The sequence below is a fragment of the Monopterus albus genome, unplaced genomic scaffold (assembly GCF_001952655.1).
Source record: "Monopterus albus unplaced genomic scaffold, M_albus_1.0 scaffold69.1, whole genome shotgun sequence".
Lineage (NCBI taxonomy): Eukaryota > Metazoa > Chordata > Actinopteri > Synbranchiformes > Synbranchidae > Monopterus > Monopterus albus.
This window is the reverse complement of record NW_018127949.1, coordinates 1,085,020-1,097,874: the sequence shown is the minus strand read 5'-3', so window position 1 is coordinate 1,097,874 and position 12,855 is coordinate 1,085,020. Positions and strand designations below refer to the sequence as shown.

Sequence of the window (12,855 nt, the reverse complement as noted above, 5' to 3'; positions counted from 1 at the left end):
ATTGTGGAGTCTAGTGATGATTTGAGTTCGGTCATGCCAGCTGAATTCATGAGGATATCGTTTATTGTCAGCCTGCTGGGTTGAGACTCGCCTGTTTGTTCCATACACAGCCTTGACATGTCATTTCCCATTATTTTCCCATTACAATAAATGTTGAATCCTGAAGGCAAATAATTAATTATATCTGTGAAATTATTTTCAGTAGACTTTTAATGACATTATTAGTTGTCAGGTGTAAATCCAGCAGCCATTTATTTCTTAAATAGCATGATGGAGCAGAAGAGGAGACGCAGTTATGAATTTTTTTTATCTTGTATTTGAATACTCAGTGGCTTTCAGGCTTTTTGTGTTTATCCTTTTACTGTGTCTTCACAGCGGCTGTCTCCTTGGGTGGGTCTGAGGAAAATCAATGTGTCATACTGGGGTTGGGAGGATATGTCTCCCTTTACCAACAGCACCCTGCATTGGCTGCCTGGTGAGCCCAGTGACTCTGGTTTCTGTGCCTACCTAGAGGAGCCCCAGGTGTCGGGCCTGAGAGCAAATCCATGTACCGCCACTACCCACGGCCTCATTTGTGAAAAAACTACTGGTGAGAGACTTGCATGCAAATGCTACATAAATATCTTACCTCTTTTAGAAGATTTCACATTACACAGGAGCTACAGTATGATTTGTAAAAAAAGAAAGAAAATTCTTTTTTATTTCCTGTTTTTCTGTTATTTTCTGCTCAGGAAACCCCAATCAGAGTTCCCGCCCATCCTGTAAGAAGCCCTGCTCGCTGCACACCAACTGTGCCAACTGCACCAGTCAAGCTATGGAGTGCATGTGGTGCGGCAGTGCACAGCGCTGTGTCGACTCCACTGCATATGTCATCTCTTTTCCCTATGGCCAGTGCCTGGAGTGGCAGACTGGAGATTGTGTGGGTAAGTGTCTTTTACAGAAACTTGATCTAGATGAGGCTTCTTTGAAGTGTGTAGTCTGGCATTAAGGTGGTCAGCAATAAGATTTCCCAGACTCGCTTCTATAAGCAGGCAATATTTATCAGTGACAGGAGGCTATGGGAGGAAAACAGCTTAAAGTAGAAGGTGTCTGTGTCAAAGGCAAAATGGTATTAGTTTACTGTGATTAGCTTTGGAAGTGGTTTTTGGTGTGTAATGGCTAATTAGTCTCACATATAGTGGCCCCCCACTGATTTCCCTGTTGACCAAGCTACAGCTAAGCTCTTCACCATTAGCTGGGTTCAAGTAATTTAAAGACATCAAGGAACAGTTTGAGAGAACTCTTTGTGACTGAGAGGAGAAGATAATTCCAACTAATACAGTATTGCAAATGTAAATGTTTTCATTCTAGTTTTTGAACAAGAATTTAAAGGTGTTGTGTTTTAGCTTCCAGAAATATACAGATTAAATCATCTGAGAAGGTTAAAGAAATGTACTTCAATTGCACACAACTCATAGACGACCCATCCATGACAATCTGTTTCCTACAACCCTTTTGTTGTTATTCCGGCTTCTCTACTCTGTATTTTCAAAGTCAGGTCCGTAAGTTAGCCCTGCCTGCCACCTGGTGAAGGTTATAAGAAGTGCTTTTCTAACTGTGAGTAGTCATTTCAAACAGCCACTCATGCAGGAGCTCTCTGCAGCTAAAATTCCAAAACAGTGGCTGCCAGGATGAGGTGGTGTTTGCACAGAGAGAGTGGCACAAAGAAAGGGCAAAGTAGCTAGAGCTAGGAAACAGGACATGAAATGAGGGGAAAACAGTCGTTAGGAGCGGCTTATGGTGTCAGTTTGTTTTGAGTTTCACTAGACCTTCTAGCAGCTGAAAAGGAATTCACTCTTCATAATACAAACATTACAGAAACCCATTTTTATCTCTTTATGATTATTTCCAAAAGTGAACATGGATACAGACGTAAGTGAAGCCATGAACAGTATTGTGATAAGTTGATCAGAGAGCTCCTTTAGCTGAAGGTCGGTGTAGTTGTTTGGGCTGATGCATGAATTATATCCACAGTTGTGTCAGATGGTAGAAACATCTCTGATCAGTTTAATGAGTAACAAATTTAGGGAGCCCAAGGGTACAGTCTCGAATTCATTTGTGTCTGCTGTTGTTAGGTTACCTAGAGACATCTTGAAGAATTAGTCCCTTTTGGCATGAAGGACAAAGAAGGGTGTCCTATAAATTCTCTCCTTATTTTCTTCTTTTTCTGTTTGTTCTGGCTGACTTTGCTCAGTCACATTCGCTCTCCAAGTCTCAGTCACCACTTCTATGGTGAATTATCTCACCTTCCTTCTCATTTGTAGTGCACAGCGATGTGTGCTTTAAGGCTGCGCACACTGCATAAATGCACTTAACAACCTCAGACATAGGTTAAAATAATCTGTGGTGTTATTGCCTTCTGAGGCACCTTGAAAGGACAGACTGTTGCATTTGTTGCTCTTAGTGGAGACTATTCTAATGTTGCAGATCTGAGGTTCCACAATATTTTATTTGTTGTGATAGTTTGCTCCTTCTTTTAGGGAAAGGCTTTTTCTTTATGGCTTTCTACTTTCTATTTGTCATGAAATTAAGGTCAAGGTAACCCTAACCCATAAAACAGAAAAATATAACTCCAGATTACAGTTTAAGATCACAAATTATAAATGGGTTTTTGAGTTTGTTTGTTTTGCAGTGAGACAGGATGCATTTATAGCCAAGCAACAAAAGCTCCTTGAACAAGTGATGGCTAGTATCAGACAAAACTTCCAATCCAATAATAATAATCCAAAAATGCCTCTACAGCTTTACATCTTACCCGAACAAAGAACCAAACTTTACAATATGGTCATCTGTGAACCATGAACACAACATCTTCTTGATCAGGATGGGTCAGAAAAAGTAAATCCCCTGAAGCTGAATTTAGCTCAGACAGAATTTTAAACATGCAAGGTCGAGTCGACATTCCATTTTCCCCTGTGGCGTTCTTGTTGGTCTTTGATTTAGTCTTTTGTATTAGAACTGACCCGTATGCTCCATACTGCAACACACTGGTTTAAGTTCTGGATATAAGCACATTATATCTCAGCTATTTAAATATTCACATAAGTATTTTGTGTTTAGAAAGAAGATTTCATCATATTTTAAGATGCTCTGGGTTGACAGCATCCTCTGTGCTGAAACAGCAATACTAGAGAAACAGTATCTTACGATGAGGAAAGCTGTTTGGACGTAGTAATAGCAGTAAAGCTACACTTGAAGATGAGAAAGTTCACATATTCGCAGCGTTACTTTGTGATTTAAAGTGACATTTATCTTCTGATGATTGCCGAGTGCAAGACGTATCTGGTTTTGTTCATATTGCTCTCAGATATGCAAAGGCAGATACTGAAGCGGTGAGGTTGTCACTTTGATCAGTGATTTTTCTAGTCACCAGCAAAAAACACTTTGTGATCAGTGAAACATCTGGTGTACACAGATTAAAGTGAACACGGCCACAGGAGATGCTTAACAGCAAAGTGGAGCAATAAAGTGATCGTATAAAATCTGATCTTCTAGAATTTGACCTCGAAAGTCAGATTTTAATGTAAGTTGTAAGTGAACATAAAATTGAAAAGAGACTTGCAGTTAAACTCATTTACATGTTAAAATCCACTTGAAAGCTTCCATAAATAAATTCCGTCCTGTCAGTGCCGTTGAAAGCGCCCGCTCGCTGGTGAAGATTGTTAACACTGAGTGAAGCAATACTTGTTTTGCTCTACAGACCAAGTCACAGTCTCCGAGCTCCAGGCATCAGATTTAGCTGCCCATGTTCACATATATTGATTCATCTGTCAAAGTCCATACGATAGATTTGGTTTTTATGGCAGATTCTGTATTTCAGCATGCTTTTGTGTTGTAGTAAGACAAATGTTCTTGTCCAGCTGCTTCTGTTCTCAATGGTATGTTCCTGAGAAATGCTCCACTTGTATCCCTTCGTCAAAACAAACTTAAATGGCCTCACTTCGTACTGATTGCACTTGCGTTGTCATGGTTTCACATCCATTAGCAGAATAGCAGGAGATTTGTTTGACATAAACTGAAATAAAAGCACTCAATGTTTGTCTCCTTAAAACAGTGGCAACATTTTCTCTCCCCTTAAGTGTCTGTCTGGCAGGAGAGTGTCAGCGCTGAAACTTGTCAAGCAATTTAGTGACCTGAAAGTTCATCCCCCAGCTGACAAAACAGCATCGGTCCCCCGCTCCCTTTCTGAACTTAGAGCAAGGCGCCACTTCACACGTCACATTTTGGCCTTTCATTGAACTTTGCTCAAATCACAAATGTTTCAGTGACTTTGCTTTGCTGACACATTCTCTGTCTCATCCTATCCCCCCCCCACCCCCTTCATTTGCTTAATGCTTGCCACTTGTTTCTTATCTGCTCTCAGATCTGTTCTCTTGACCGTTCACTAGATAAACAGCTTGTGTTTTTGCACAGTGCTCTGTAATCGGCAGAACCTCTAAGAAAATAATGAAATGGTGTAATAGATAGGAGAGCTTCTTGGAACTAGTAATTTTAAGACAAAAAAAAAAGAAAGAATGAATTAGTGTGTTTAAGGGGTTGAAATCTTAGAACATAAAATTCTGAAAGCAATATTCTTTAGCATTGTTTTGATAGAGCATTGCACAATTACTGTTGTTGCTGCTGAATTGTGTATGCTGCTGTTGGTTTCCAATGTGACTGGAAAATAAATGCTAAAATGAAAAGAAATGGACTAACAGAGGAAAGCAGCAGGCACTGAGTTTGACTCTTAGGAGGTTAAATAATTTTGAACTGGGGTCAACGAGGGCAGCCGATATAGATTAAAACACAAGACTTACTGGGAAGAAATATAACACACATCTCCTCTCTCCTTTAGCCCAGAACTGTTCGGGCCTGCGGACGTGTTCCCAGTGTTTGGAGCAGCCTGAGTGCGGCTGGTGTGGAGACCCTAGCAACACAGGAAAGGGCTTGTGCATGGAGGGTTCGTACCGTGGACCTATGAAGAGACTGGCAAAGCAGGGCCAGTCCCAGGACATGAGCCTGGAGCTGGGCAGCTGTCCTAAAGATAAGGGCTATGAGTGGGCCTTCATTCAATGCCCTGGTAAGGGCCCTACTTCCTGTCCATCTTACTGAAATTACAGCTCATGTGTCATAAATATATCTAATTGAGAGGTTGTTATTTCTTATTGATCGTCAGGTCTTAAGTTTAAAAAGACCTTCTTATCAAGGGTTTCTGTTACCGCTTCCCTATGCAACTAATCCCTCCCCAATGACTCCATGCAACCTTATGCTAGTATGCCATTTAATGCTTTCATCAAGTCCCGGTCTATACACCTACGTCATGTAACGTGATAATATACCCACTGTTAGTTGTAATATGAGAACGTGAGGTGTAGTCATTGGCTCAGTGGTAACAATAATATGTAAAAACCTCGAGAAACATTTTGCAAGGTTCATATAGAACTCATAAAAGTGGTTTGGCTTACATTTTACAAGGTGCATTTTGAAAACATTGAATTCTGTTGACTGCCCTAGCAACATGCAAATTTCAGTGGCAGAGGTGGAATGTTATAGCTAATCTCAAAGGGAGTTGTAACAGTCCGCTCTTACTGTGGCAAGAAAACAAACATATTGGAGTTGAACTTGGACCTGAGTCTTGCATAAAATATTTTTTTGTTTTGTTTTTGTTTTTTTTTTAATATATATATTCCTTTCCATTAGATGTTTAATTTTTTATCTCCAATTGGACATTTATATGTAGGTTGCAGTCATTAAAATCCTCTAAAAGGAAAGTGTCATAATTCATACTTAACATGACATGGCAGACACAAGCTACTGACAGTTCTATAAGGTCTGTTATTTTTCTATGAAGCAATAACCAGTCCTAGATGTAATTGGTGTTGGGCTGTAGTTAGAATGACAGGGAGGCTCATCAACACAGAATATTCAAAAAGCACTCTGTGAAACAGGTGCCTGTTTGACTTGCAGATAGATGAAGACTGTGACTGCAATTCACCCTTCTTTTTCCAAATCATTAAAAAAAAATCCATACTAGTTGTACCTCCTAGTGAAACCCACAATGAGGTTACAGTACCTGTGGCAGCCATGACTTGCTCAAGAATTTTTATATTCATTTACTTTCTAAATATATGCTTGAGCATCAGTTGCGGAAAGCTAACGCAGTGAACCTCTCTGTTTCTTTCCCAGCATGCCAGTGTAATGGCCACAGCACGTGTGTGAACGGCAGCGTGTGCGAACAGTGCCGCAACCTCACCACTGGTGCTCACTGCCAGACCTGCATGCCCGGTTACCATGGAGACCCGACCAATGGTGGCAAGTGCCAGGGTAAGTGCTACATCCCCACAGAAAGGAGTCATTCTGCACACTAAAGAGTTAATGAATTCACCTGTTTTTTTTTTATTTGGTGAAGCAATCAGCTGATGTATTTTAACCCCAACCCCTTTAACCTTCTCTCAACCCCCTGTGTACTTTTCATTTCAGTTTACAGATCAGCAATAAGTTTCAACAAATACAGTACAAATGACCTTCATAGTTTATCTTTATTTTTACTAGACTAGCTGTGCTTTGTATAAATGATACTTAAACTACCTATCATCTGCTTATTGAATTTTAAACAAGTTGGTTGCATGTCAAACATATAGTAATACAACATAATACCCAAGGTAAGGTACTACTGTGTTATTAATTAGCACTACTTACAGCTTGACTGTCCTTTTTGATTAATGAAAATATTACTCCAAATGTTTCATAATGTTTAATCAGAGAAGCAACTAAAGGTAAAAAAAGAAGATGTCCAGTCTCTGATGGTGTGTGTTTGAACCTCTAAGTCAGTGAAAGTGGAATGTCAAGATTAACTGTGCTTTTCTGACATTGGAGTGAGTGTACAGCAGATGCAGCACGCTGCAGGATCTGCTGCTGAAACTGAAGGTCAAATACTACTCTCTTGCATTACTGTGGTTTTTCACCAATAAGTCTTGTTGTTTGTTGTTTCTACACTAAGATTAGAAGAAATGGGATATACACACAGCCATGTGTGTACATACAGAGATAAGTTTGCTCAGTGAGGAAGCACCAACATTTTAAAGGCAACTTTATACTAATCTCAACAACTATAATTGTAATAGCTAACAAATGTTCCCAAACAAGTGTTCCTTTTTCCTCTCTATGGGTATAAAACTATTTTGATTGAATTTTGAGCACGTGATGCAGATTTATTAACCGTCTGTCCTGCTCAATGCAGAATAAATTGAGTGACTGCAACCCATTCAGGCAGTTCTGTTTTCAAAGAAAAATCATATACTTAGTGAATTTAAAAAATGGGAATGAACATTAAATGAAATATAAAGTGCCTTTACGTATTTGATAAATGCCCCAGGATGTCTTTTATTTACATGAACTGGAAATGGACTAAAGACTTGTAATACAGCTTCCTTGTCAAGAGGAGATTTACACACACTCTTCCTCCCTGTGAAACATGAATAGCATTCCTGAGAAATTACATGGAGGCTAATCTTTGGCTTGCCAGATGTGGGAGCCACACACACAGTCAAACACAAACACACCTCGGAGCTTTATGATCTCAGGTACCATCGTACAGTATAGGCTATAAATGTAACATGTAAAGTGAAACTGCACAGGTGATTACCTGTTTAGAGGATACTCTTGTATTCCATTTGGAGCCTGGGGAAAAGGCTCAAAGTCATTATGTCCTGTTAGTATATGCAAATATATCCATGCTTTTATGGAGGACAAGGGATCATTGCATGCACTGCTGGTTTTGGTATTTAGCAGAACCTCATATTACATTTGACTTAGTCAAATTAAAACCCTCTATCACCAGCTGTCAATAACAAGAAGTGTAAGAGAAAGTGCTACGACACCATCTTGGGAAATGTGCAAAGAAGGTGGTTTGGGAGGACTGTGTCCACTGACCCTTCTACAATACACCATCTTAAGGCTTAGTGATCTGAAAGGAATAGGTCAGGTTCTTGTCCGGCAAATGCAAACCTGAGAGGATACCACACTAGGAGGCAGTTCAGTCATCTTGCACACACCCGGTGCTGCACTCTTTATATTCCATGCACACATATCTTGCAGGTATCAAAGGGTCCTATTGTATTTTTCTCCATGTGTCAGATCTTTGGGAAATACACTTGTTTACCATCTTACACAGATCAATAGCAATTTCATCTCCGTGTTTTGTACAGCAGAAGATATGTTGGTATTCTAGCTCTACACTGCAGGGCAATGGGAAATGGCTTACAGTTTCCCTGTTGTGCTAGAAAGAGGGAAAAACCACAGTTATTGGTGGTTGGGTTGTGCAGGCTGTGTTTCCTCTGGAGATCATGAACTCAAAGGCTTAAATTAAGGTTGGAAAAGTACATGTACACAAGCACAAACAAAACAAAACCTTTTCTGTATCCACATTTTCTGCAGTGTGTAATGCTAATCACCACTATGGTCTTTGTCCCCCCTGTTCTCTCTCTTTGTTTCACTCTTTCTCTCCCTCAATTTCTTTCCCCTTCCAGCCTGTAAGTGTAATGGTCATGCAAGTGTGTGCCAGGTGCTAACTGGCAAGTGCTTCTGCACCACCAAGGGGATCAAAGGAGACCAGTGCCAGTTGTGAGTACTCCAGCTACACACTCATACCTACAGTACAGCCATGACAAAAACAGAAGTACTCTGCAGCCTTTAAATGGTTGCATACTGTAATTGCCTTAAATTTCAGATTTGCAGTTCATAGTTTTAACTTTTTCAGTACCACATTAAGGCAGGGCCAGTTCTCCAGCCTGTTTTTCTAAAGGCACTGTGCAGCACTGAGGTCAAACGAGAGGTACCCTGTCAATATTCCGGCTGAAATTCAGTGACTTAAGGTAATGTCAATCAAACGTGCATCTCTAGGCTGCCTGTCACTGGACTGGTAATCACCTGGGATGAAACCCTGATGAAATGCTCAGGGCTATTTTAAGGAAGATCTATTTTGACAAGTGAGACAGATACATCTGGGAGGGTGTTATTTGCTGTATATTATATTTTGCATAAATTGTCAACTCAGAAAAAGACATTTGTGATTCTAGTTTTTATGGAGCCAAATGTAGAGCTTCTGTTAGGACCCTGAGTTCCTTGGGGATTTTAAAGACAGAGCCAGAGACATGAAACAAGTCAATCTCTCGTTTGTGTTGATATAATCATACAAAGTGACTGATGGCATAGCAATGAAACAAATTACAGTGTGTTACCCATAGTACTTTATTTTTTAACCAAATATTAACTCTTTCAGAACAAATCCTTAATATTCTAGAAGTAATGGATTAGAAATGACTCAGTGTTATTATCTGTCTGCTTTGTTAGAACAATGTATTTAGTTATTACAAAACTGTCAAAAAAATAAGTAGGTACTTAAATTGAAATGATCTTGATTTGTTTTGGAATTGTGACAGTCTGACTTTCAGTAGCCTTGTCGTTGTAATTATATTTTGCAATTCATATAAGGTGAGGTCATGGTTCACATAGAAAGTGAAACAGCCACTGTAAATGTTCTCATTAAATAATTAAAATGGCCACTATAGTTCATTTAAAATTTCTCTGTGATTTCTGACCACTGGGAGCAGCCCCTATTCTTTCTGACATGAGGCGTGATTGCTATAAAGATTTGGAGGTGTTAGAAAAAACAGAAAACCATCAGTTATCAGCCTGAAACTCCACCTCCAGGACAATTTCTGCTGGCACAGTGGATTCCTTTGGTGTAGGAGGACCATCTCCACTGGGCTGTCTTCTTTCTGACGTGTAAGCAGAAGAAACCCTTATATTTTTAATACCCCTAATGCAGTAAAGAGTTATGAAGGGGTCATTGGCAAACACGAGCGCACATACACTCCCACACACCATGACATGGTTTCGCCTCTCTCTTTGTCTCTAAAATCGCATCTGCTCAGGTTTTTGTCATTTCTTACTTGTTGTTTCATATTTCACAGTTACATGTTTCACATATTTGCAGCCTCTTGACAAAATGTCACTTTAAATGTAGTTGGATTTTAGGTATGTCATAGTGATTCAGAAAAGACATGCTCTTGCTAAAGACAGTGAAGACTTAAGTCAGCTTAAAGTAATGACTCTTAAGGACACCCTGCAGTGTTTTCTTGGAAGCAAACAGTTGTGGGTACACTCAGTTTTCAACATTTTAAAACGTAGACTGTTTTCTGCTGTAGTGTAGTGTTCTTTCCTTTGTTGGTGTATGACCACATTTGTTTGCGCTCACCGAAATAACCTTAGAAAAAATCAACTGGACTTGGATTTCTAGATCGAAGACGTTTCACCTCTCATCCAAGAGGCTTCATCAGTTCTGACTGACTGGTGTTGAGCCGGAGATATTTATCCCCATCAGTGGTGTTTCAGTCCTTAGAAGGCCAACAATGTCCCTTAACGACTGAGTCCTTACAGCCCAGTATCGGTGAGAGTCGTTACCTGTCTTTGAATCCTCCCCTGTCGACTGACGCCTGTTGTTCTGGTGGGCATGTTTGGGCAGAGATCTCAAAACAGGATTGTAGATGGATGAAAAGTTGTGTCTTAGTCCACCACCCCTATTTCTGTGTTGGGCCATGCGTTTGTGAAGCGGCTGCTTGGTTTCACCAATGTACAAGTTGTTACACTCCTGACTACACTTAATTGATGAGGTCTCCTCCATCCACTGTAGTCAGGAGTGTAACGACTTGTACATTGGTGAAACTAAGGAGCCGCTTCACAAACGCATGGCCCAACACAGGGGAGGATCCAAAGGCAGGTAACAACTCTCACCGATGCTGGGCTATAACGACTCAGTCATTAAGGGACATTGTTGGCCTTCTAAGGACTGAAACACCACCGATGGGGATAAATATCTCCGGCTCAACACCAGTCAGTCAGAACTGATGAAGCCTCTTGGATGAGAGGTGAAACGTCTTCGATCTAGAAATCCAAGTCCAGTTGATTTTTTTCTAAGGTTATTTCGGTTTACTATGGCCTGGATGACTGAGAATCTGCACAGATTTGTTTGCGCTGTTGCCACCAATTGTCATCTGTGGACTGGTGAGAAGCCAAGAGGAGGATGTCATTTGTTTTGACAACATACTCGTGCATGTATGCGTGTGTGTACTTGTCACTACAAAACCTGTGAGTTTTGTAGTGACGGAAGCTGAATGAAGTTGGGTGTTGTAGTGATTGTGTTGCTGATTTTTGCACTGCAGACATAACTCAATATCTAGAAAAATGTAAACATTTAATAAAAAAGTAAAGTAATTTTGAGTCATCTGTCTCAACTCATGAATACCAGGTCAAAGTCGAGTCGAATCTTTTACCAGTGTTAGTCAAAAGGTAGTCCTCAAATTTGTGACTTGAGTTTGACTCAAGTCAAGTAATTACTTCAGTCTCTCCCCTTTGCATTTTGCTACTGTGAATGATGGTTGACATAAACTAGTTGTTGAGCATGAATCTTCATGAATTTACTGTTCTAAACCCCTGGTATCTGATGTGCTTTGTTGCAAGCAAACGTTTCAGCACCTTTTACATTTTTTGTGTTAGTCATTTGATTGTAGCCAACAGACCGAAACCTCTGTACTTATCCTGGGCAGTGACAACCACAAAGACAGTGCATCACCTCTAGAGAAAGTAAAGCAAACAAACAGAAGTGCTCAGAATAATGGAAAAGTGGATGGAGGAGACCTCATCAAAACCCAAGTGGTCTCTGTCAACTTGGAAAGTAAATGGATGGCACTTTGTGCTAATGACAGAGTGTCACATTAATTTCTGCTACCAGACGAAATGCAGCGCGGTACAACACAGAGCAACACTCGGATAGCAGGTGGCTAACAGTTAATTCAAACGACTAATTTTCTACTCTATAAAATCAGAGTCGGGGTATCAGAACAAGCCAGGCACTAGTAGCCCAGTTATCGATGTGGCCATACAGCTCTGGAGCCTGTGTTGGGAAGGTTCCTGCATCCCATTACTGATTATTGACTTAAAATTTAGCCAGCAACATAAACCGGAATGTGTTGCTAATTCTGTCCCATTTACAAACTATAATTAGGTTGGTGTTGTCATTATAAAGAACTGTTATTTTAGCAGTGGCTTTAATCGAACAATCAAGATTTATTTTCACATGAATACATAACGTACCCAAGTAATCATGTACTCTGATTGGTGCGTGTATGTACCGATGAACGGTTGAGGTGGGATGTTTGCCGTTCACTTTTTGTAATGTAATTTTTTGTATCTCATTACTTGTAATCAGTGTTTTCCCCAGTGCCTGTCAGCTCCTCACTCACTCACATCATTCCCAGCAGTAGGTCTTAAACAAAGACCTCTACACAAGGGTACTCGGTCTTTTCAGCAATGTACACAAAAGCGCACACATGCACACTTTCACACATGCATACACTGCAACCACTGACACCATTAGGATCTTGGAATAATGGCTGCAGCTATCAAATGAGGGGTGCATCAGTGCAGAATGGAATTATTTTTGAAAACAATTGCTGAGCTCCATGCTGTGTTACAGTGATGAATCCAGCATGAGCGGTGAGGGAAATGTTTCCTGTTATATCATTTGGATGCATATATTATTCAGGATTCTTATTGTGCTGGAGGTAACAGCAGGTAGGTAGCTAGAGTGTGGGCCTGCACGTGTGAAGGGCATTGTTTGGGTTCATAACACATTTGTTCTGTTTGTGTGTGTGTTTTGTCTGTTTAAATCAGAATGTTTACTGGCATAGGCAAAGGTTCAAGTTGGGTATAGAGCAAAATTTGATACTGTGTGTGTGTGTGTGTGTGGGGGGGGGGGGCCGGGGCGGCGGGTGGGTG

The 12,855-nt window shown here is 40.4% G+C and overlaps 1 protein-coding gene across 2 annotated transcripts in view; it reads left to right on the top strand.

Moving 5' to 3' along the window:
• atrnl1b (attractin-like 1b) overlaps nucleotides 1–12,855 on the top strand; it is a 57,301-nt gene that overhangs the window by 14,326 nt on the left and 30,120 nt on the right. For both annotated transcript variants that reach the window (XR_002275325.1, XM_020604968.1), the window contains exons 16-20: nucleotides 376–589; nucleotides 732–923; nucleotides 4,874–5,098; nucleotides 6,205–6,342; nucleotides 8,547–8,640. Coding sequence is in view for 1 of the 2 variants with exons in the window: in XM_020604968.1 (XP_020460624.1) it covers nucleotides 376–589; nucleotides 732–923; nucleotides 4,874–5,098; nucleotides 6,205–6,342; nucleotides 8,547–8,640 (863 nt within the window). In the remaining variant the exon portion in view is untranslated. The remainder of the gene's footprint in view (nucleotides 1–375; nucleotides 590–731; nucleotides 924–4,873; nucleotides 5,099–6,204; nucleotides 6,343–8,546; nucleotides 8,641–12,855) is intronic.